The sequence below is a fragment of the Erpetoichthys calabaricus genome, chromosome 3 (genome assembly GCF_900747795.2).
Source record: "Erpetoichthys calabaricus chromosome 3, fErpCal1.3, whole genome shotgun sequence".
In the NCBI taxonomy this organism is placed as follows: domain Eukaryota; kingdom Metazoa; phylum Chordata; class Cladistia; order Polypteriformes; family Polypteridae; genus Erpetoichthys; species Erpetoichthys calabaricus.
The window spans coordinates 184,454,485-184,481,430 of record NC_041396.2 but is presented as its reverse complement, the minus strand read 5'-3'; the positions used below and the strand labels follow the sequence as shown (position 1 = coordinate 184,481,430).

Below are 26,946 nucleotides of genomic sequence, written 5' to 3'. Positions count from 1 at the left end.
ACTAGACATTCCACTCAGTAATCAGTCCCTCTTTTTTTGAGTTGCAGGGGCTTTAACCTAAAAGTAGTGACATCAAGTACAAGGCAGGAAGCAAACTGGATGAGACATTGGCTCATACACTCATTTTAGGCTGATTTATCAAGTTACCAGTGGGATGAAAAAAGAGACAACACACAAACTCCATGCAGACAGTAAGATTGCCATGGAAGAAGCCGAGATAAAAATTGTCAGTCGTATCTATAAAATATTGTTCATTCCATGTCCAGAGGACTTGTCCCTGTTTGGTAAAGTCAAATTGTACTTCTTAGCAGCAGAATAATTCTCTGTAATCAGCCTAGATTACTCATTTACAATTTTCATGGAATGACTTGAACACAAGTTGAGGCCTAGAACTATGCCCCTGTGAACTAAAAAACAATAAACTTGTACTTAATACTGCCAAGATAGACTCCCACTTTCCACAATTCTGCATTGGATTAAGTGGTTTAAGATTATTAATGAATAGAATATGATGTGAGATGAAATATGATATTTTTGTAAGAAAAAGTAATACACTAATATAAGGGCATTTCACGGCTAATACCTGTAGAGTGATCAAATATATTTTTAAACGGCTCCTATATTGGCTATTCTGTGTCATGTACATAAAAATGATAATATAGGACAAGAGAACATTACACCTGCATTAAAAGAGACAAACATACATCTTTTAGGTAACCATCTGTCCATTTGATGATGTCAATGCCTCTCACAGCAACTTCAAACATGTCAATCTGAAAAATAACAAAATATGTCATAATTTAATGATTAGTAATATTTGCTAAAACCAATGAAACATGTTTTAATTAACAATGTATCACATCTTGTTTTTTGATTTATTGCTGGCAGTGTTACACTTCTGGTTTGGCTAGCCATGGCAAAGTAGTCTAAGGGTGGGCAGAAAAAGAACTGTTCAAAATTAGACTCCTATAGTAGTTCTGTATAAGCTTTAATAAAACATTATTAAATTTGGCCTCAAAAAGTGATACTAGAACACATCCCTGGAGCCAAGCCTTGTGAAAGTGTTTATTAGCCTGGTAGCCAGTTGACACACAGCCTGAACACACCATGTAGAACAGCTATATGGGATCATCATTTGCTAAGATCTAGGCACACCTCTTAAACAAACAAAACAAAACATAACAAAGAAAAGGAGAAAACATTTCTAGTAGCATTTACTTATACGTCTATGCACAAATCACATGATTAAATCCTTCATTTATAAAATATCAGAAAATAAAGAGTTCTGATGATACAGTACTGGAAACACTACAATATAAAGAAATTAAATAGTTTCAATGTACAGTGCATCTGGAAAGTATTCACAGCACATCACTTTTTCCACATTTTGTTATGTTACAGCCTTATTCCAAAATGGATTAAATTCATTTTTTTCCTCAGAATTCTACACACAACACCCCATAATGACAACATGAAAAAAGTTTACTTGAGATTTTTGCAAATTTATTAAAAATAAAAAAATTGAGAAATCACATGTACATAAGTATTCACAGCCTTTGCCATGAAGCTCAAAATTGAGCTCAGGTGCATCCTGTTTCCCCTGATCATCCTTGAGATGTTTCTGCAGCTTAATTGGAGTCCACCTGTGGTAAATTCAGTTGATTGGACATGATTTGGAAAGGCACACACCTGTCTATATAAGGTCCCACAGCTAACAGTTCATGTCAGAGCACAAACCAAGCATGAAGTCAAAGGAATTGTCTGTAGACCTCCGAGACAGGATTGTCTCGAGGCACAAATCTGGGGAAGGTTACAGAAAAATGTCTGCTGCTTTGAAGGTCTCAATGAGCACAGTGGCCTCCATAATCCGTAAGGGGAAGAAGTTTGAAACCATCAGGACTCTTCCTAGAGCTGGCCAGCCATCTAAACTGAGCGATCGGGGAGAAGGGCCTTAGTCAGGGAGGTGACCAAGAACCCGATGGTCACTCTGTCAGAGCTCCAGAGGTCCTCTGTGGAGAGAGGAGAACCTTCCAGAAGGACAACCGTCTCTGCAGCAATCCACCAATCAGGCCTGTATGGTAGAGTGGCCAGACAGAAGCCACTCCTTAGTAAAAGACTCATGGCAGCCCGCCTGGAGTTTGCTAAAAGGCACTTGAAGGACTCTCAGACCATGAGAAAGAAAATTCTCTGGTCTGATGAGACAAAGATTGAACTCTTTGGTGTGAATGCCAGGCGTCACGTTTGGAGGCAACCAGGCACCGCTCATCACCAGGCCAATACCATCCCTACAGTGAAGCATGGTGGTGGCAGCATCATGCTGTGGGGATGTTTTTCAGCGGCAGGAACTGGGAGACTAGTCAGGATAAAGGGAAAGATGACTGCAGCAATGTACAGAGACATCCTGGATGAAAACCTGCTCCAGAGCGCTCTTGACCTCAGACTGGGGCGACGGTTCATCTTTCAGCAGGACAACGACCCTAAGCACACAGCCAAGATATCAAAGCAGTGGCTTCAGGACAACTCTTTGACTGTCCTTGAGTGGCCCAGCCAGAGCCCAGACTTGAATCCGATTGAACATCTCTGGAGAGATCTTAAAATGGCTGTGCACCGACGCTTCCCATCCAACCTGATGGAGCTTGAGAGGTGCTGCAAAGAGGAATGGGCGAAACTGGCCAAGGATAGGTTTGCCAAGCTTGTGGCATCATATTCAAAAAGACTTGAGGCTGTAATTGCTACCTAAGGTGCATCGACAAAGTATTGAGCAAAGGCTGTGAATACTTATGCACATGTGATTTCTCAGTTTTTTTATTTTTAATAAATTTGCAAAAACCTCAAGTAAACTTTTTTCATGTTGTCATTATGGGGTGTTGTGTGTAGAATTCTGAGGAAAAAAGTGAATTTAATCCATTTTGGAATAAGGCTGTAACATAACAAAATGTGGAAAAAGTGATGCGCTGTGAATACTTTCCGGATGCACTGTAAATATATAAGTTTTAAAAACTGGCACAAGATCATACTTGTAACTGAATAATACGTCAAGCTCCTCTTTGAGAAAATTATAGGAGACACAGTAAGGTTCTGCAAACTGACTAGAATGATTCTATGCATTCCATTAGTAACTTTGTCCATTTCAAACACATGCCTGCTCGTTTTATTCTTTTTGATGTTTCCCACTGTTACAATTCCCGTGTGTCTACATAAATCAAGTGGTACCATTAATAAAATATTTGGATTTTTAAATAATTATGGTTTCTATAAGAATGTATCTAAAACCTCTGACTGGTTCTTGCAAGGACTTATTTAGCAAGTGAAAGGTAACCACAATCACATCCTGATAAAACTTAAAATAATTGCAGATTTCAAGTAACATCTTAAATTGATCTTTCTTTGCAACACTCAAAGTTGTTTTTTCACAATATTTTAGAATGTAGAACTGAAATTTACATTAATGCTGTACTTACTGCTGTCTGGAAGCCATTAACTCTGAGAAAATTCACAAAAGTTTTGATTTCATGAATTGTATCGACAGAATAGGTTACAAAAACCTTTCCTGAAATAAAAAAAAAAGAATTTTTCAATTTAAATGAAATACAGTATGATCTGAACTGTAAAATACATCACAGATAACATACATGGAACATTATGCAGAGTTGTTTGTCTTAAGCAAGGCTGTGGCAAATGCAAATTAAAAAAATCAGTGATTGGAATGTTATAAGAATTTATATAGAGATATATTTCTAATTCTAATTGAGTCGAATAAAGGATTCATTGGGTACACCTTGGCTATTAAAGCTGTGTTTGAAATAATAATAATATTGATTTAAAATGGTCAAATACAAGGTATTTATAAATACTGGTATCTTTCAGAGTTTCTAATATGCCACAGGTAACATTTGAAGTACAGAGCAGTCATAGTGAAAAAAATGATGATACTGGACTTGCACGTCAGGCACCAGAAGAATATCAAACTAATTCAGAGGTTTTTTTTTTTTTTTAATGATAAAGCTACAGCAACAACAAGCAAATATTCTTTCTTTCTAACAAAGTCAACAGCGTATGAATACTGTTTTATGAAATCAGAGAGTGAACCTTGCCCTAATTCATCACTGCTTACATTGATTCCATTTTATCACTAACTTTGTACCGTACAAGTTAATTGTTTGCCAGTATCACTTATTATACAATTAAAAATGTGAAATGTCTGAACTAATCATCAAAAAGACACATTTTATTAATTCAATTCTTGTGAATCAACAATTTATAATATTTGGAAGTGCAGGTTGTTTGTGTTTCCCCCAGTTTCCCCTTATAAGTAAGGACACAAGTGTTACACAATAAGTAACTGAGTGCAGACCGGGTTTCAGTGTTGACATCAGTGAGGTAGTACAACATAACATGATGATTTCTTGATCAGAGTCAGCTGATGTACATTCAGCCAAAAAAGCCAAAGCCAAAACTTTTTCTGTGAAAAATGAATTGTGCATCCACATCACCACCACCACCAAAATCCTCTACCCAAATGACTGCTCTTATATGACATACAGTGGAACCTCGGATCTTGACCATAATTCATTCCAAAACTCTGGTCGTAACCCAATTTGGTCGTGACCCGAAGTAATTTCCCCCCCCATAGGACTGTATGTAAATACAATTAATCCGTTCCAGACTGTACAAACTGTATGTAAATATATATTTTTAAAGATTTTTATGCACAAAAATAGTTAATTACACCATAGAATGCACAGCGTAATAGTAGACTAAATGTAAAAACATTGAATAACACTGAGAAAACCTTGAACAGATAAAAGTAACATTGCAAGAATTCACGCTATAGCCTTACGAACCGCTCGCTGTAAACACTTTTTTTTTTTAATGAGTTTTAAGCACAGGGAAAAAACATGAACATCTGAAAAATCCGTAATTTACTAAACAACCAAGAAAAGTAACATTGCGACAATGTACGCTACGAACCAATCGCTGCAAACATAAGTGAAGTGGAGGTTAAAATCCAATAGAAAAAAAGTCTTCATTAAATACAACGAGGTTAAAACAATGCTCGAATCAGTCTCTTTAAAAACAAGCCCGGTGCATTCCTTAACTGCTTTCTCGGCCAGCCCTCTCTCTCTCTCTCGCTACACAGGGAATGCACAGGGAGAGACTGAACACGTGTGGAAATCATCAGCGCATACGAACCGGAAGGGAAACTGGCTTGTTCATCACCCGAGTGTGTGGTCGTGAACAGATGCAAAAGTTTGGCGAACTTTTTTGGTTGTAACCCGATTTGTACATGGTCCGAGATGTTCGTGACCCAAGGTTCCACTGTATTTGATAAACATATCTCATAACGATGTAAACCGTGTTATGATATTTTTCAGTTAAGGAAGACAGAAGTTTCAAGGTGAGGTTGTTATGAATACTAATCATGGTGCTGGAGAGTGTCAATGTGTTGCAGGACAATTAGCACATGAAGTCAGAATTTCAGTGTTCACCTGACAATAATGACTCTATGAACCCTATAATAACCACGGCGTAATTTTTACTTGCTTTCCTACTGTCTTTCTGCATTAGCTAAATCAGTTAAAATTGTAGCAGGTGACACACTCATTCTGTAATGCGTGCCACTTCATTGACCTCTGCCCTATCACAAACAAACGGAAACTTTCACTATTGGTACACCATCGATCTTCCACCAATAAATATAAGGTATGAAAGACTTATAATTTCCAGGTGTCCGCCCACAAGAATTTCACTTACTGCATTCCTCTGGCAGGTTAATTGTCTTTAGAGTGCCTTGGTTTTCTTGTTGGCCGCCCCATGGACAGTGAGGAGATGACATGAATCTAACCTGGGACATGACTGCAGGAGCATGGAGTCTTTCATTGTGATTAGAAGGAACATGACTATTCTCGTCATGAATTGTATGCTGAATGCGCTGGTCATTTAATCTAGCAGGTAAGTTAAAAAGAAAAATAAACCAAAGATTACAAGCATTATTCACAGTTCTTTATCAAGATGTATGTCCAGTTATAAATCAGCAAACTGTTGGTGGAACTAAGCAAATAAAAATTATTAATGTACATGCCTAATGTTGTTAATTTGAAAATGAAGTGATAAGTGACGACTGGTTTAAAATAGTTCTTTTGGAAAGAGACAAGCCTATAAAATGTTATAAGTGAAAGTATTTTATTATAAAAAATTTTAAAGGAACACAATTTTTTTTAATCTCAAAACAATCCATGTTTCCAACATTTTAATCCATATTTGCATATGTCAAAAAACACTGGACTATAAAATAACTTTTGAACCAGCCAGCAGAAACTCCTTTGCAGTTGTTCAAGGGTAATCAGCATCTAAATAGGGAAGGCGAAGGATAACAACCACCTTTCTTCCACAGTGATACTTTTCATCCCATCATCAAGTTTTGTTTAAGTTTAACTTACCGATCAGCCATATTTGCTATGTTGATGCCCTGCTCTTTTACATGATGCATGTTACACTGATTTCTTTTCTCTTCTTCACACAAGAGGCAAGGGTTGAAGCGATTTTGTCTGAAGACTCCACAATGACAGACTTGGCAAAACAAAGCAAAAGGCAAGTTTCACTAGGGTCCCTGTAGCTTAAGATGATAGATCAGTAAAATATATATAATATATACAATGTGTAAAAATTTTATTTGAAAACATACCTTAACATCATATTTATGTACTTCACACATGCACAAGGAAAACTGAACACATTTTTAAAAATAACATTTCATTTATATTTAATGGTGGTATTTTACAGAGTATTTAAGAAATTCATGGCAATTTAATTCTGTGCACCGTTTTAAATATTATAACTACTTGTGTTTGCAAGCAAAACACATAGACTTCCAAATCTGAATAACATTGTTCAACAAGTACAAAAATGTAACACATAATTCAAATACTCCAGCATAAAACATTTAATTCTTCCTTTAGAATGTTCCCTCTGTATTCAAAACCAACTGAAGGTCATTTAATGAAACTAAAAATTGCTCTTTATCTACTGTGCCATTTTAAAAGCACAGTCTACTCAAAAATAACAAGTGACAACCATTAATTTTCCAAACAAACAACCAGCTTAATCAAGGTATTCAACTGCAAATAGGTGGAGCCCATCCCAGCAGAATCAGAGCAAAGTGGGCATGGGTGCCATCTGCTATGGACCATAGGGGCAACTGTACCTCTCATCCTAAAGTAATCCTGCAGCAACACCTGCGAAATGTTGCAATGGTTGAAATGAAGAGTCCATACCAGCTGCGTTTGACACTGGTTTGTTGCTACATGTTACTAAGGCTCCATTCAGACTACAGGAAAAAGTCAGTCAATTCTGGCTTCTTCTGGTGAAGGTAACAGCATATTCATTATCTTGCCATGCAGCCCCATATAACAAACATACATTTTGAAAATTCAATTAAATCTATGCATAAACATTACTGTATGTTTAAACATTTGTACATGAGACAGCATTACCACTGCACTGCTGTGAAGCCCCAAACTGGAAGCATCCATTGTATTCACTTTGTTGATGGCTTAGAAAAAAATAAATAAATAGACTAAAAAGTACATAAATAAACTTTAAGCCTGAAAAGGTAGAATTACCTACACTTGTTAGATATAATACACAGTTGTTTTTCACTGGCAACAATACTTTTAACATAGCTTGGTGACAGCAACTTAATAAAATACAGTACTCACATTTTTATTTTGCTTTTTTGAAGATCCTACAGCAACATAACAGAATTTGTTTTTATTTATGGTACAAGATCCTTTTAAGAAAGTCCTTGTTTTCATACTGAGAGCCATGTCTATAACCAATTTAATGTCATATAGCACAATGTACCTTTCTAAATGCTTAATCAATTATTAATGTCTGTCCAAATATATGTCAATTTTTTTTATGTATTCTCAGTAAATGCCATCCCACTAATTCTAGTACCATGTATACTAGAATTGTGATTGTTAAACTGCAGCTTAATTTTCAGCCCATAGCAATGTTACATGTTTTTCAAAGTCTAGGTACACCATCTCAAATATTTGGCATTGCCCTCAATACCTTAAGTAGATTTTAAAGAGATGTAACATTTGTTAAATACAAGGATTTTGAACTCCAGTCACAGAGTGCCTCAGGGCCTGTAGGATTACTTTAAAACCAATCCGCAAGTAAGAGGCTGGTTTACATTTTTTAAAAATCATATTCATGGTTTGGGCATTTTAACCACCTGCTTGTATTTATTTTGCTTTCTCGGACATCTGGAGAAGAGTTGTTTTGCATTTTTTGTTTCAGATTATCAACTTACATTTCAATCTTTTTCTTAGAGGTCTACAAAACTTAGTGCATATATAAAACCTCAAAAGCTGTAACATTTTAACCAAACAGAAAAACATATTTAAAAATATTAATCTTCTTTGTAATTGTGACCCTAAATTAGCTCAGAAACAAGTGTATATTATCATATTAAGTCACACAATTTGTTGATAGATACAACTTGTGTGGGAAATTAGTAGAGCATCATATATATAAAATGCCTATGCGTACGTACGTACGTCTCCCTTTCGTTGCTAGGTGATGATAACAATTTGTTTAAACCTTTCGTGGCTAGGGTGATGATAACAATTTGTTTAAACGTGGGACTGTTTTGCGTTGCCAGGTGATTAATATTTGTTTAGAAAATAATGTTAACATTGTTGAGAACGTTTGGTTAATTTTGGTTAACATTGGACTACGGAATCGTATCGTATTCTAATGGCCCTCTGGAATACCTGTACACATGTCAAGAGTTTAGTGCCACACATTCCAGGTAAAGTACACCATTTCTTCACAATAGTGAACGAGTTATCCTAAACCTTAGACGATTATACCTCACAAAAAACCGCTAGATGAAGCAGTCTTTTCCGAACAGAAACGTCAACGAAACGAAAAAGACCGCACTCGACGACCAAATGCAACACAGGAGGAAGCATCCCGTCGGTGCGAAAAACGAAACCAACAAGACCGCAATCACAGAGCAAATCCAACACAGGAGGAACCATCCCATCGGCGCGAAAGACGAAACCAACAAGACCGCAATCACACAGCAAATGCAACACAGGAGGAAGCATCCCGTTGACGAGAATGACGAAACCAACAAGACTGCAATCACAGAGCAAATGCAACACAGGAGGAAGCATACCGTCGACGTGAAAGACGAAACCAACAAGACCGCAATCATACAGCAACACTCACTACAATTACCTACACCTCAGCATCTTCATGCAGCCACCGGAACATATTTTATTGAGGACAACATTGACCAACATTTTTGTGGAAATTTACAATTACGGTGCACATTCTGTGGTGCGAAATATTTCCCTGCTGAACAACCAGCAGATAAACTGTTTAACATCTGTTGCCACAAAGGAAAAGTGAGTTTACCTCCAATACCGGTATCTGCTTTACTGAAGAGCCTAATGACGGGACAACACGAACACTCAAAAAACTTCATGGACAACATAAGGTCATTTAACAGCGCATTAGCCTTTGCTTCAATGGGTGCTAAAATTGCTCCTCTTCCCGGATACGGGCCCTACTGCTTTCGTATTCATAGACAGATTTATCACAGATCTGGGTCTCTACATCCTGAAAATGATGATCATCGTCGATTTGCTCAATTTTATATCCTTGATCTTGATGAGGCGTCTGCACAAAGAATGCAAATCAAAGAGAACTCTAAATGCAATCCCAACCTCATGACCCTGCTGAGTTCATTCATGAGCGACAATAATCCTTTTGCTGAAGCATGTAAAATGCTTTATGAGGTGGAGCAGCAATGTCTCGCGGAAGCAGCATCACGGAATCTGCAAGCACCAATAGTGTCATTGGCGATCATTCATGATAGAAACCAGGACCATATAATATAATAAAAGACCATAAAATATACATTCGCCTGCTTCAGCAGGCTTTTCAACTAGTCTGCTATAAATATATAAAAATAAATCCCCTTTTGCTCACTCTAAAGTACCACAATACTATTAAGTCTTTCAAAAATAAATTTTACAAAATTAAGTAAAATACCAATCTGAATAAAATGGAGCGCAAGTCTGGAGAAAGGTAAAAAGCTATTTTAAGAGGTGTCTGTCGCAGATCAGTGTGGTCCATGACAATAACATGCAAATGAAAAAGTTACGTGCAACACAAATTAAACATGTCATTGCAGCCAATTTACACTCTTCACTGTAACATGGCGATTATAGCAATGTGGCTGTCATACATGGTTTAATAAAGTAGCAACAAATAATAAACAGATTTTTATGTCATTTATTTGCAATTTCTTTCTTTCTTTCTGGGAGGGACACTGTGGTTTCCTTAAACGTGGCTAGTGACATCCTTTAAATGTTCCTTATCTCTGTGATGGCCAGTAGAATTTTCTATGCTCTAGTATTCTGTAAGCTAATTAAAAAGGCAGGTTCAGTTATGGGACACAGTCTGGATCCCTTGGAGGCAGTAATGAAGGAGAGAACAAAAACATACCGAGTGTCATTATAAACAATGCTGCAAGTCCTCTTTGACACACTAAGGATTTTCGACCAATTATTCTGCAGAAGTGTGTCAAGAAACGCTACTGGGGCTCCATTATATCAAAAGTAATATTTATAATGCTTCACTCTAACTGTTCTGTTATCAGCCATGTCAGTTTTTTTCCCCCCTTCATTTATGAAGTACTTGTGTGTATTTGAGGGAGTTTGTTGTTGTTGTTTGTTATAATATTTCTTGAGTACAAACAAAAAGAATCAAGTAGTCTAATCAAGACAAGAAAACCAAGAATTCACCTTTGATTAATACATTGGTCATAATTATTCCTATTCCTATAGTGTGTTTGAAATTGACACCTTTTAGTCAATCTTCAGGCAGGAGAAATTTCTTGTATTAGGAATTTGTTAGTTTTTGCATACCCCTTGGGGTCAGAGCGCAGGGTCAGCCATTGTACAGCGCCCCTGGAGCAATTACAGGTTAAGGGTCTTGCTCAATGGCCCAGCAGTGATGGGGATTTGAACCGGCAACCTTCTGATTACCAGCACAGATCTTTAGCCTCAGAGCCACCACTCCGCCCCAAACATGTTAGTTGTCATGTTACAATCCATACAATTAAATGATAAAATAACTTTTTTGAGGTTGTACTTTGTAACTTACATGGAATGGAGCCTTTATTAAATTCAAAGTCCAATGGGCCATTGGGAGGGTTATGGCAATGAACATCATTTTGACAACTGGCGAATGACATCAAGGGCAATGGAGGATCCAGCTGGGGACAACTCTCATCTTGTTGAGCCTGGGAGCCATATCCTGTGTCTTTACTTGGCAGTTCCAGAGGAGGTCTATTGCTTGGTTGCTGGTACAAGGCAGAACCAACAACAGAATTTTCTGCCATTTGCTGAGAAATAAATTTATCTGCAAAAGTATAGCCAGTAAAAGATGCAGCAACATACTGCTCAGGACAATTTGCTCCAGTTGAAAGTTGAACTTGATCCAGGGAATGTGGTTGTGAGGAAGACTTGTGATTACCTGTGGCATTCCAAGATGCTTGTTCCTGGCTACATACAATGTTGAAGAGAGATGGTTTCTGTACAATTTGATATTTCTCATCCAGGGTGTCCGGACCCTTATATCTACAAACTTCTCTTTGAGTAGCACATAGTCCAGTGCTTACTTTCTGGTTTTGATTGGCTACTGTTATCTTATTTTCCTCTTTGTATCTTGCATAAACGTCGGAAAACGTCTCATCAGTCTCAACTGGGATGCTCCTTTGAGTAAGTGCACCTAAAAAATAATAAGTTGTGTGTTGTAAACATAAGTGATAGCAATACTCTTAAATTTTACTGTATGTGAAAATTCCTCTCATTAATTCGAAACAAAAATTCATCTTTGGCTCAAACATATTGAAGGTTGTTTGGCCCAAACATATTGAAGGTTGCTAATGGACACTAAAACTAAATGACATGTTCCTAGGTGGCTGATAGAGCATCCCCTTTAAAGGAGTGGCCCTTTCAAAAGAAGGACCCGTAGACCAACAGGGATCCAGTGGTTGGGGGTATAGCCTGGCCACCTACTGTATGTCCCCCTAGGACTTATAATTTTCTGGAGGCCAGTTGTCTAGAGGTAATTAACGTTGGGCTAATCACACACCTGGAGAATGCATGATTCAGAGTCAAAATGCGTGCATTGGAAATGGTTTGATTCAAAGGAGATGACCCAGTCTGAAAAAAGACAATGATTTGCTGCATGGAACATAAGAATTTTAAATTCAAAGGCGGTAGAGTTTGTAGTAGAAATGATAAAATACCATACTAGTGTCTTTGGGATTAGCACAACTAAGAATAAAAAGGCTAGAGGACAAGAAATTTATTTAAAAATATATTTGGGGCTGTTCCAGTGTAGCAATGGGAAGAAGAGCTTAGGTGGGGGTGGGGTTTACTGTATGTCTAGAAGCAGAATGCAAAGTGACAGAATGGGAAGCAGTAATCCCCAGAATTTTAGTAGTTGATTTGAAGGATTTAACTACTGTGCATTTATACATCCCAACAGATGATTCATATATACTAGAAAAAGACCCCTTTTATGCAGATCTTGAAAGAGTAGTGATCTCCTCTCTAAACAGAATCACTAATGACTTAAGGTCAGCACTTGGCATTATTGGTAAATATGCTGGAGAGAAGACCCACAAAACAAATCACAATATCTAATTGAGTTGTGTGTAGATAATAACCTACTAATTGGCAATACATTCTTTAACCACATTAGAAGATTAAACTAATAACATCTGAAGCTGTGGGATGATATATAAGGAGCACAACAGACTAGATCATCTACCCAGAAATTATATGATACACAGCATATGATGTAAAAGTAATAACAGGAGTCAAATTGTCAACTGATACAAACTTATTAATTGCAGACACCAGGTTTTTCAGAGTAACAAGGAAAACATATAACTGATATGATAGAATAGATATAGAAAAATTGTGAGACGTGGAGAAAATTGAATATGAGGAGAGACCAGCAGAGATGTTGGATGAACTGCTGAGTTGAGAAACGAGATGACAGAAATGGGTATAAATGTGGTTATGTATGAAAGAGTTCTTTCTTAATTTTACAGAAGTAGTCAGAGGAACAAAGAGAATAAACATCAAGTTTAAATTCCCTTTCCAATGGATAAAGAACTCAAGCATGGGGATTGCTTGAGTCCACTTATATTTATTACTTTTATGGATGAAATACATACAAAAATGGAAGAGGTGAACCAAAGAATAAGCATAGGAAATTGGAGAAAATTGCAGACATTTCTCTTTGTAGATGACAGGGTCCTGAAAGCAGAAAGCTAGAGAAGTTACAACAATGGTAACCAATGTGGATAAATGTAATATTTTGCTAGTAGTCAAGGGAGAGGATGAAGTAGGGGAGATAACAGTAAAGTGTAGAGACAAGGAGTCTGAGTAGAAGGCAATATTTAATAGTGTAATATATTGGGATTGCAGAGCAGACGAGATCAGCAAGGCACATAAGAATTTTTTTTAAATTATACATCAGATATTGGTATTAAAAGGGATCTCTGCAAGGTCTCTACAAAACCTGTAACAATTCTGCTATACAAGTCTGAAGGCTAGCATTGCTGTACAGTATACAGAAAAATGTGTAAATGATGGATATTATTAGGTATAGGATTACAGCCAGCAAGATATGGTAGAACTTCAGGAAAGTCATTGTGATGAGAAGGGGAGATAGATGGTGGAATGAAAGAATTAGGGCAAAGGTGGAAGAAGAATTGTAGGCGAGGACTGTTAAGGAGCAGCAACTAAATTGGTATTGGACATGTAATAAGGATGCAAGAGGACATATTAGAAAAGCAGGATATGGGAGCAATCCCAGAAGGATTTAAGGGATGAGGAAGACCCGGGGCCACCTATTGGGACAATGTGATAAAATTGGGAAGGGAAAATAATAAAACTATTGCAGGGTCAAGTCTCATATACTGTACCCAGTGCTGCAAGGCTAGAGGGATCGAGAAAGAGGATTACGAAGGAATCCAAGAAACTCTCTTTACAATTTAGTTGTACTAAATCATTCCATTCTTAAATTATATGTGTTACAAACAAAAGACTGGCATAGTGAACATGTGTATCCGATGTTTCAAAATGTCAGGGAAAGTAAAATTTGGCTCCCAACATTTTTCTAAACATTCTTGCAAAAATTAATCCAAATCAATTTAATGTAACAAAATTGTTCATGACTTGTCAAAAGCATCTTGAGTAGAAGGCAAATAAAAATAATTAGGAAAAAAAATCATAATCTTATTAAGAACTTTAGATTGTTACATTACCTAATATGGAAATAAGAATGGCTTCATTTATGCTAATGGACAGTCATTCGAAAAAGAAAAAAAAAACTTAACAATGATTATTATTTGTGCTCCATCAAGCCATATCCTAGGAAATACCTAGTTTGGATGTCTACACCTCTAATTCATCATCAGCTTCAAAAATGCACTTATCGTTGTTCCTGCATGCTGCACCACTACTTCACTTACATGAACTCACTGTATGCGTTTCTCAGATTCTCTTAGTATGACAGACAGTACTGAATTCTTTGCAGAAAAATCACTATTTAATTATAATACAGTAATACAGGGAAATGTAGAACCAGTTGCCTTACCTGAATTAAATGCCATTGTCACAAACAATTGTTACACTTAAACTGAAAAGAAAAGAAACAGAAATCAGCTACAAAAATATCATCAAAATACTGCATACAGACACACCTACTCAAGCACGTTAGATAAAAGTAAACCTATATTTCATAAGTTCAATATTCAAAAGTATTTTTAAAAATAAAAATTAGCTCTTAAAATTTTAAAAACTAGGCTTTTCCATTCATTAATTTTTAACTAACTTATTTGATTACTGAGACAGAGAGGTTGGAGCCTACCCTTTGGCACAGGGCAAAAATAAATCCTTGTCTATTTGTTCCAACAACCACAGTCAGAAGTACAGAAGTATTTTTTTGAGTTGAAAAACAGAAAGCACAAATAAAACCCTTTCAGACATAGGAGAAACATACAAAATCCACAAAAGCTGTGACCAAGCCAGGGTTCAAACCAAGGACTCTGAAGCTATAAAGTGACAGCACTGACTAATGCACCAATTTAAAGTTGATGATCAACCTAAAATAGGGGCAGAAGGACACTAAGGCTTCAGACAAAATCAAATGAAGACACTGGAAGAATATGCAAAATGGACACAAGCAGTACCTAAGCCAGTATTTGAACTCACAGCTGTATTTATGTGCTGCTCCGGACCTTTCTAAATGACCCATTATCATTTTGAATCAGTATAACATTTATGCTTATCACACAATATAACAGCAATAATGCTATGCAAAAGGGAAAAGTAATCATCTACTGTATATACAGTAAATAGAATCACAAGCTATTTGTATTTCTAATTGTCAATAACACAAACAACTGAACCTATTTTCATGAAATTTGTCATATTCACTACTGTTGGCCCAACTTAAAATATAGGCTAAATGTCATGGAAGGACAGCAACCCAAAAACCAGCAGCAATACAGAGTATAGAATACCCTTTAGGTACCAGGAGTGTGGTGGGACTGATGGAAAGTCATCATCAGCACACACAAACTTCTCTACCGGCCAAAGTGGGATCTTATCTAAGACCACAGGTACAGTGTTTTCTTTTCAACTCACTTGAACAAAAAACGTCATGTTCAATTTCTGTCCAGGGCAAATAATGAGTAAACAAATGACCCATCTGTGATGAGATCCATACATGAGTTGGAGTAGCAAAAGTGTTTTGATACAGTGGAAGTGAGATAGGGTGGACACTTTTTGGGGATCCACTGGGAGCACTGATCAGGGAGGAGGGTACGTGTGCTGCTCGACCAGCATTTGTCTCTCAATAATTGAATTGTACATTACAACTGTGACACATTCTACATAGTCTATAATATTTCAATATTACTACTGAACTATTGAAGTAATTATTATTACTGTTCTGTAAATTGTTTTTTTTTTTTTTTTTTTGCAAAATTACTTTTATTTATCTAAATCTTGCAGTTAATTCCATAGTAAAATTTTGCAGGGGCTTAATAAGCTCAGAAACACTATATTCAAAAAAATTCCAATAAAACACATGTCCTTCTGCTGTGATCCATTCTGCCCAAAGACTGGAAGACAACCAGGAGGTGAAACGTATTCAAAACCATGAAGCCAAAAGCACCAAAGCCTAATCGCAATTCAGAATTAAAAGTCTGAGGGAAAACTTGAAAGTTCACAAACCAGAAATTCAAGACAGTAATTCACGCTACTTTTGTTTGAGATTTCTATCCGAATCACGGACATGAATGAATTGTTATATATGAACTTAAGAGGTTGTGCTGATGATGTAAGACACTGCCCCTTCTAAAACCACATTACTTGGCAACCAAGTGCAGTGTACCGGTAATGGGAATGATATCATGGTGGAACCCATATGCAAAACAAAATAATGTGGCACCATAAATTAAATAATCACTATGATCAGGAACATTATACAACAAACATAACTGCATAGAAATATACCCAACTTAAAGAAATCCATATTCCCATTTATACTTATGCATATAAAATGTTATCAAAAAGAAATAAATCTTCAAAGTGAACAAGAGTAGGTTATAAGTGTAAGGTGTACTTTTTATTTATGTTAAGCTTGTAATGTATGCATTATTGCTCTTCCAGACGAAGCTAGTGTTTATAAAATTAAATCTGAAAATTCAACTGATTAACTTATAGACAATTAGAGTGCCCATGTCACAATGAACAGTAAAATATTGACCAGTTTTTTTTTTTCTTCTAAATAGCTCTATTCAACGGGAACTCAAAATACACTTTCCTTTTTATTTTTGGAGAAAGAAAATCTGCATATTGAAAATAACACTTGACATTATAACTTTCCAAAAAATTTGGGACGCTGTGCAAAAATGTAAATAAAAACAGAATGCAATGATTTACAGTTCTCATAAACCCTTATTTTATTCATAACAGAACATAGAAAACACATCAAATGTTGAAAGTGAGACATTTTAATATTTCATGAAAAATATTAGCTCATTTTGAATTTGAAGGCAGCAGCATGTCTCTAAAATGGTGGACGGCAGCAACAAAAGGCTAGAAAAGTAAGTGGTACTAAAAAGAAACAGCCCGAAGAACATTTTGCAACCAATTAGGTTAAATGGCAACAGGTCAGTAACATGACTGGGTATAAAAAGAGCATCTTAGAGAGGCAGAGTCTATTAGAAGTAAAGTTGGGCAGAAGTTCACCAATCTGCAAAAAACTGTCTACAAATTGTGGAACAATTTCATAATAATGTTCCTTAATATAAAATTGTGAAGACCCTGAATATCTCATTATCTACAGTAAATAATAATCATCAAAAGAGTCAGAGAATCTGGAGCGATATCTGTGTGCAAAGCACAAGACCGAAAGTCAATATTGGATGCCTGTGATCTTCGGGCACTCAGGCAGCACTGCATTAAAAACAGGCACAATTCTGTCATGGAATGCATGGGCTCAGGAACACTTCCACAAATCAATGTCTATGAACACAGTCCACAATGTCATCCACAAATGTAGGTTAAAGCTCTATCATGCAAAGAAGAAGCCATATGTAAACATGATCCAGAAAGGCCGGTGTCTTCTCTGGACCAAAGCTCATTTAAAATGGAATAAGGCAATGTGGAAAACTGTTCTGTGGTCAGATTAATCAAAATCTTAAAGGTATATACAGGTTTTAGAGCAACATTTGCTACCATCCAGATGATGCCTTGCATATTTCAGCAAGACAAAGCTAAACCACATACTGCATCTATTACAACAGCATAGCTTCATAGTAGAAGAGTCTGGGTGCTAAACTGGCCTGCCTGCAATCCAGACCTTTCACCAATTGCACATCATGAATTGAAAAATATGAAGAAGACAAAGGACTCTTAAGCAGCTAGAATCCTATATCAGACAAAAATGGGGCAACATTCCTCTCCAAAAAGTCCAGTAGCTGGTCTCCTCAGTTCCCAGACATTTATGGACTGTTAAAAGGAAAGGGGATACTACACGGTGGTAAACATGGCCCTGTCCCAACTTTTTTGTGATGTGTTGCTGCCATCAAATTCAAAAAGACCTTATTATTTTATTAAAATTGTACGTTTTCTCAGTTTAAATATTTGATATGTTTTCTATGATCTATTTGGAATAAAATATGGGTTTATGACATTTGCAAATCATTGCATTCTGTTTTTGTTTATATTTTACACAGTGACCCAACCATTTTGGAATTGGCATTGTATTTTATCTTTTCTTAACATAGAAGCCTATTCAACAATATATTTCTCATTATTCTGAATACATACTGTACACAAGTGCGCATGGGAGGCAGCTAAAGGGCTTGAGTAAGGGTAATTCCGAGTCATACCAGGATGTGGCAGAGTGCACGGACTCTTTTTCTCCCTTTCCTGTAGACCATTTACGGGAGATCCCACCTGGCCCTCTTGACGTCACTTCCGGGACCGAGCCTATGGAAGGAGACCTTGCCAGCTCCGGCCCCTGTGATGTCACGTCCGGGCTCAAACCTATGGTTGAAGACCTTCATGAGCCCGACCCCTTTGACGTCACTTCCTGTCTTCCCCTTTAAAAGTCTCCACCTTTTCCCTATTCCCTCAGTTCTGTTTTGGACTCGGCTGTGTGAACATTAGTGCTGTATTCACTTGAAACGACTTTTGCAGCCAGGCAACCAATTATACGGATGGCTGCCCCAAACCTTTCTATGACTCTGAGTCGAGTTTGTGACAATACATATCCACAGTTACAAAATGGTTAATGCAATGTATGTTTTACAAATCTATGTACAAATTTTTTTAGAACTATAATTATTTAAATGGATTACAGGTTTCCCAAATTTAGCTTCCTCTGTTTATTTTAATTATGCAGTGACTAAATTTCATTGCAGAGTGAATATGTTTCAATATATGGGAAATTCCATTCAATACGGATTGTGTACATTATATAAAGAATGAAATACCTCCTAAATAGCACCTCATGCCTACTGCTTGATGGGCAGACTTGTTTGTGACTGAAACTGGCATAACTACTCATCTGTTCTTCCTTTTTTTTTTCCTATTGTCCTTGGAAAGAGGAATAATTACTGATCTTTTCCAACGCTGAGAGGTTGCTTCACTCTTGACTGACCTTTATAACTGCTATGGCTATACTAAATGATATGTGCATGCTCATAAAGTTTATAAGTAACTCTTGTGACATTAACCTTACCTGGTTTACTTGTAATATAATCGTACCAATTGTGATTTCAGTGTCTGAATATGTTTTACAGTAAGCCAAATTAACAATTAAAAGATGTGTTAAAAAGAATTTCACATATCTACAGAATGTAATTCAGCTTTTCAGCTATCTTAAACTCATTTTAAAACATCTCAATCTCTCCAATCTTATTTCAAGAATACATTTTGAGATATCTTAAATACCCTTTAAGAGATCTCAAATAAATTTTCAGATACTACAGAATAACTTCCTGTGCATTTCAAGATATTTTAAACAGACCTCTTGTGCATTTCCAGCTATCAGAAATGTATCTTGTGTTTCAACTCTTCACTTGGACAAATCACACCTCCAGTTCTGAAGATAAAACTAACAATGGGCACATACATATACATCAAATATACTGTATATACTTGAAGTATGTATTAAATAAAACTGCATGGATAGACTGTGGCTCACAGCAATTTTCAGTTGCATTATGCTTGTTTAAGAAATGGGTGTTGAGATAGAAAAAGCAAGTTAATTTATAATGCAACATAAATGCAATTCCTATTATAATTCTGTTACTACTGGAACAGGCTGTATTTTTGTAAAACAAAATGGTGGATACCAACAAAAATAGAAACTGTGTTAAACAGGGAAAATATCTGTCTTAATACCTAAAGCTGCCATTGACCGAAGTATGTTCAACATCTATAAAAGGAGTTTTTCTCAGTGTTTTTTCTCACAATGTTTCAAACAATAGAAACGGTAGTTAGGAGTATATCAGGTTTTCTATTAATTCAAATTAAAGTTTCATATTGGAATACATTTTATGTTTATTATAAAGCCAAGGAGTGGCTTCATTGGTCAGACATGAAGAGCAAGAATTTCACTGTACTCTACATATGACAAGACAACTACTATCTCAAGATCATTTTCTGTAAATGTTCTTAACTTTAGAATAATGTATTGTCTCTTTTAAGATATCTCAAAGTCTACTTTATAAATCTTATAAAAAGAAGAATGTTATTTTCAGATAAACATAAATGCATCTCAGATCCTCTGAGAATCAACAGGAGATGTCTTGACAGGCAACTGAGATATCTATAATTGTATTTTAGAGATACTGAAATGATATGCAGGTGTCTTCAGATAATTTTCTTTCTTTTTAAGGTATCAAAAAAAATTTCTTTAAATTAAAATTTTAAATAAAAGTGATAAAAATGTATTTTGGAAATGTTGACTGTAAGTCAATGTGAAAAGATCTGAAATGCATGTGAAGAAATCTTGATTACATTTTCTTGAAAAACTTCCATAACATTTTGAGATGTTCCAAAAACATTTCAAGATGCCTGAATTGCATTTCAAGACACAATATGTTAAAATAATGTCCTGTGCATTTCAAGATATCTCAGAAGCATTTTGACATAAGTTAATATCAATTCCTGTACAATACAAGACATCCCCAGTAAATTACACTCTACCTTAACATCACAGGAAGCTATTTTAAAAACAGAAAATATCACAGGAACCCCGTTGAAGATATCTCAAAAAGCATTTTAAAATAAGCAGAAAGTTACTTCACGAGATCTTGTTATATCTCAAAATGCATTTAAGATATTTTGAAATACCTGTATTATCAGATATGTATACTTCATTTTACAAAATTTTAAAATTTATTTAATACAGGTATATTGTATATTTATGTCAAGATATCACTCAATGATAAAAACACTTGTCGTACTCACTTATATGTTGATGACCTTGTGTAAACAATGTATCTTGCTGATCTGGCTAAAGTATGCCACTCCAGGTTGTGCTCCTATTTCCGTGGCCACATTTATTTAATTTTCTTTGGTAGTTAATTCAATTGCCTACAGCCTCTCTTTTATTGCATCCCATATTATTACGTGCCTATTCCACTTCTTCCTAATGACTGCAAGTATACCTGATCCATTAGCCTAATCTCATGTTCTTTGCTGATGATGCACAACTATGCATATACCAACAATTACCTGTATTGCATATCATGAACAAAAACAAAATTGCACAATTCAAAATCTAATACATAACATTGCAAACTTAAGTCTTTTTCATTTTTTCTCCATATTAACTAAAATACCGTGATTCTAATTTTAACAGACCAATTTCACAATGCATTAGCAGATAACAGAAGTTTTAAATATTAAATTCTCAGCTTTGACCTAACTGTTCAACCACATTACTTATCAGTGGTTTCAGTCACCTTGGGATCCCATCTAATGCTGTCTTTTTTTAAAGTTCTCCACTTACAGTAACTTACAAAGCAGTAATGTTCCAGCAACTAGTGCTTTTAGACCACTAAAACAAATAAAATAATGTAACACCAGCTTTCTCTCTATCAAATGCCTGATTATGCATCCATCCATGATCAACCCTACAGTACTTATTCTTGTTGTTGGGGCAAAACTTTGGCATATGTTAACAAACTACTTTCTGGAGATGTTATCTCTGATCCTTCTGTCAGGTTCCCCTCCATTTTCATATTCACATCAAAATGAATACAGTGACTTTTACACCTTATATTTTAATTTTAGCACTGCTATTTCCACAAATTGTTTATTTTCTTAACAGCACAGTCTGTCATACACGTAATAGACATTATGGCACTGGTAGGCTATCCACTGTCCCTCTTGATTTATTCATAGTGGTAGTGTTAACACTGCTGTTTCCTAGACCTACTACAGATAAGAGGGCACATTTTTTTGGCTCAGCCACTTTCTGTAATGAGCATTTGTTCATAAAGGCTTTTTCTAAATTTCCCCTGCATGAATGAGACTGAGTTTGTGAGTGAGGATTGTCCATGGGTGAACTGGCATTCTGTCCAGTGCCAGTTGTGTCTAATGCTGATTGTGACCCCACAATCCTGTAATAAAAAATAAGTTTACAAATGGATAGATACAGTATATGTTTATTTACATATATGTATTTATATAATTTTTTTGTTCTATTATTCCCTACTAGATGCTAGAAAACGTGACATAACAGGTGTCAAGGATGCCTAATCCTCTGTAGAGCATGAGAAAGATATGTGGCTGGCAGAACATGTTCCATGTTCAGGAGAGGTTTAAGCTAGACTATAGTTCCTCTTCAAGACAGGACAACTAGAAAATGCCTGAAAAAACAGTCAGTTTAAGTAATGAAGAGATGCCTTAAATGCCAGATAGAACTGTCCAAAGTTGTTTAAAAGTGGTGTGTTGTTTAAAGTGGGTCCGCGCCAGAAGGTAGACTGAGGCCAGAACGGCAAGGATAGTTCTGGATGAAGACTCACTGCTGAATGGAAGATTCTTGGATTTCACATGCAAAAGAAAGAGAGAGCCTTGTAACACTTAAAAAGTGGGCAAACAGGCAAGTGACACGACTCTACTTTATCCCTCCTCTGTGTACATATATAATAAAGTCACTATTTTTGTAAAGTCTCCGGCATTATTCCACATGTAAAGGGAGGGGACCCTTTCATGTTTTATATTCAGTGTGTTTACAAGCGCACAAAAAACTGGGATAAGGCGAGTACCCTGGTTAAAGCAGAAAATGTCTTCTTAAAAACCTTTGATTATACTCACAAGTACACTTCTGGAGTTCTCCTTTGGTAAAACACTCAAACATTTTATAACTTTATTCAGTCATTCATGTGCTGTGAAGTAAATAACATCCATCTCCTTTTAACATCCTCAACTTGAGCCACCGATGACTCACAATATGATCATTGGCTGCTGTGTCACCCAAACACATTGTTAAAACATATCTATAGCAAATAGCTTGATTAAAACTAGATAGATAGATAGATAGATAGATAGATAGATAGATAGATAGATAGATAGATAGATAGATAGATAGATAGATAGATAGATAGATAGATAGATACTTTATTAATCCCAAGGGGAAATTCACATACTCCCAACAGCAGCATACTGATAAAAAACAATATTAAAGAGTGATAAAAATGCAGGTAAAACAGACAATAACTTTGTATAATGTTAACGTTTAACCCATTCCCCCCCTGGGTGAAATTGAAGAGTCAGTGGAACAGTACATTGACAGCAGTCAGTCGCTGAAGCTGCTCCTCTGTCTGGAGATGACACTGTTTGGTGGATGCAGTGGATTCTCCATGATTGACAGGAGCCTGCTCAGTTCCCGTCACTCTGCCACAGATGTCCAACTGTCCAGCTCCATGCCTACAATAGAGCCTGCCTTCCTCACCAGTTTGTCCAGGCGTGAGGCGTCCTTCTTCTTTATGCTGCCTCCCCAGCACACCACTGTGTAGATGAGGGCACTCGCCACAACTGTCTGATAGAACATCTGCAGCATCTTATTGCAGATGTTGAAGGACGCCAGTCTTCTAAGGAAGTATAGTCGGCTCTGTCCTCTCTTGCCAAGATTAATACTGTATGTTTCTGTTACTAGACTGCACGCAGCATGCTCTTTTCTGCTTGGCTGAGTCTTACAAAGGAGCAGCAAACTGGTACTTGGGCTTTTCACCTTCACGCTATCATTTTTACTTCAATAACATAAGTATTGTGATTGTTTACTCGTTACTTTAAAAAGTAATCAGACTACGTAAGGCACATTACTTTTAACATGCTATCCACAACACTGCTCCCCGACATTGTGCTTCTGAACTTTGCACTGTACATTCAGCTCATCAACATAAATTTAGCAATTTCAGAAATATTGAGACAGATTATTTCAACCAGAAGAAAGAATAATGCGATCACCCAAACATTTGCCTCAAGAAATTTATCTTGTGGACACTTCTACCTGTGGCTGCTGAAAGTGTGTGTGAAGCAAATACAGTACATGTCCAGGCTGACAGAGTGCAACACACATGCACAGACTACAAAATCCTGAACAGTAAACCGGTTAAAGGTTTGCATTGCCAAATAACCATGTTACTCACTCAGAAATCTAAATGTGTTAAATTGGTGTCTCTAACCAGAATAAGGGTTTACATGGCATTTTAGAAACCAGGCTTCTGTGAATAACTGGGTTATTAAAGTGCATGCAAACACACTGACTTAAAGGGAGAACAATGTGTTAAATCTGTGAGGAAGCAGCAGTACTTATGGTGATAGCTAACTCAAACCTTTGGGTTCACTTTCATCTTCAAAGTAGGGAAGAAAGAGCTTGATCAAGAAAATACAGGAACATTAAAAAACAAGAATTTCATATTCCAATCTCAGATATATTTACATATTCATGTATTGATAAGCAAGGTGTTTGTTTTTAATGACCAAAGTATAATGGAGTTTTTCTTTTTTTTCCCTCATTTAGAAACATGGTCATGAAGTATTCTGATTTATGTTCTTTATTAATTATACTTAAGTCCTGTATATTAATGTAGTCTTATTTACCATGGTGCAAGGAAGTAGCAATGTGGTGAAGTGGAGGTGTTTTCTATGTTGGTCGAACATGCAAGTCAGAATTTCTGAGTACTCTGTTTATATGTTAAAATTGTGTCAACATTTCTATTACAGAGACATATGCTGTAATGTCACTTTTATGGTGTAAGGATGCATGTTGTAAAATCCGCTATATAGTTATAATAACATGTATTAAACAATTGCCACGTCATTTGGATTCACGAAAGTGCTGAGCTGACAATGCAGTAACAATACTGCACCACCAAAATAAAATGAAGGACAAAAAGTCGGGCTGTTGACGTTTCTCTACTGACTAATAATTCAATACGCTCTACTCCTACCGTCCATTAGCCACTGCACTTTTTCACCCAAAAATATGGGTCATCCTGATAATTATTCGGACTATTATGACCATACCGGACACACATGACTACAGATACTTAAGTTACTTTTCTTGAGTTTAAAGACGAACGCCTTGTTTCAGAGGCTTCGCAGAGGAATGTCACAACCTGCCGTAAACTCAAAGCGCTGAGACACAAACATGGTGAAAAAGAAGAAGCGTCAGTCTCACAAAAACAATCCGAATCCTGTCAATTCAGTTTTCTCTAGTAACTAATCCCATGTAAAATATACCTTGGATAAAAAAACATAACTTACTATTTGCATGTATTACTTTTCTCCAGCCTTGGAACTGCGAAGCACCGATTAGTTTTTTCGTCTCTCTCCAGCTGTTCTACACGGAAGCTCAGGTTGGATTACTGGAGTCGGGACAGGTAGTTCTCCCCGCCAAGAGGAAGGGAACGTGCATGCAAATGAGGCATATGCAAATCCGAGTAAACTGTCGCCAGCCTGGCCCGCCGGGTCAAGTAGCCGACTACTGCACCCGCCCAGGCCATAGAGCGCTGAACTGTAGGACTCGGCACGAGTTTGTTTCAGGCGTCGTACCTGTAAGGTATTTGAAGGCGTTTTTAGAGATCCAGAATTAATTAAAACAATTCATTTGATGAATTACTCAAATGTAAGGCTTTGTTGAGTCCTCTTTCAAGAAATATAAACCTATGCGCCCTTATCCGCGAGGGCCATCGCCTGCACGTTGTGGTTTGATTAACATAAACTTGACCCCAAGTGAAGTTTTTTACTCACTGATTCGTGACCGAAATTCTATTATTTAATGTCAGCAGTTGTTTGGAGTTGCCTCGTGCTGTGTCCGCAGCTGGGAGTTTGTAAGCCTAGTGCAAAAAAAAAAAAAAATCTTTCCACTAGGGCTATGGCCGCGTACGTTAAGACAGGTAACTCTGTGCCATCTTATTTGTGTTGCAACTGTTTCTTTGCTCGATGAATTCTTCCTTGTTTTTGAAATGCAATAGAAAGGGCAGATTGTGCACGTCATCAATAAGCCTGCCAGGTGTTTGCAGAGCAGTGGTGGCGTCACACGAGCTCTGCCGCCCACCTGTAGAACTCCGACTAACACCAGGTAAAAATTTTAACAAGTTTTGACGATCCTTCTTATTGTACAGTACACAAAGTTAGCCATCGGACCTTACTCCTTTTCTATGTTAACTAATGTCCTATTTTAATTCATTTTGTCTTTTATTTTTCTTTTCGGCCGGCACGGTGGCGCAGTGGGTAGCGCTGCTGCCTCGCAGTTGGGAGACCTGGGGACCTGGGTTCGATTCCCGGGTCCTCCCTGCGTGGAGTTTGCATGTTCTCCCCGTGTCTGCGTGGGTTTCCTCCGGACGCTCCGGTTTCCTCCCACATTCCAAAGACATGCAGGTTAGGTGGATTGGCGATTCTAAATTGGCCCTAGTGTGTGCTTGGTGTGGGTGTGTTTGTGTGTGTCCTGCGGTGGGTTGGCGCCCTGCCCAGGATTGTTTCCTGCCTTGTGCCCTGTGTTGGCTGGGATTGGCTCCAGCAGACCCCCGTGACCCTGTGTTCGGATTCAGCGGGTTGGAAAATGGATGGATGTTCGGATTCAGCGGGTTGGAAAATGGATGGATGGATTTTTCTTTTCTTCATTATGTAAAGCACTTTGAGCTACGTTTTGTATGAAAATGTGCTATATAAATAAATGTTGTTGTTGTTGTTGATTGATCAGTGTAAAATAATACATAATAAAATATTCAGAGCAAAAATTAGGCCCAAAGATATCGTTTTTATATTAATTGCATTAAAAGTGATGAATCCCAAACCC

At 36.8% G+C, this 26,946-nt stretch overlaps 1 protein-coding gene across 1 annotated transcript in view; it reads right to left on the bottom strand.

Moving 5' to 3' along the window:
- The window catches only part of traf3ip2a (TRAF3 interacting protein 2a), a 45,647-nt gene extending 20,089 nt beyond the window's left edge, over window positions 1-25,558 (bottom strand). The window contains exons 1-7 of the mRNA XM_028797592.2: window positions 25,413-25,558; window positions 14,707-14,748; window positions 11,191-11,817; window positions 6,441-6,570; window positions 5,755-5,945; window positions 3,462-3,550; window positions 705-773 (exon numbers count right to left, since the gene is read on the bottom strand). Of these exons, the coding sequence (XP_028653425.1) occupies window positions 705-773; window positions 3,462-3,550; window positions 5,755-5,945; window positions 6,441-6,570; window positions 11,191-11,817; window positions 14,707-14,722 (1,122 nt within the window). The 5' untranslated portion in view covers window positions 14,723-14,748; window positions 25,413-25,558. The remainder of the gene's footprint in view (window positions 1-704; window positions 774-3,461; window positions 3,551-5,754; window positions 5,946-6,440; window positions 6,571-11,190; window positions 11,818-14,706; window positions 14,749-25,412) is intronic.
- Window positions 25,559-26,946: the final 1,388 nt, after the last annotated feature.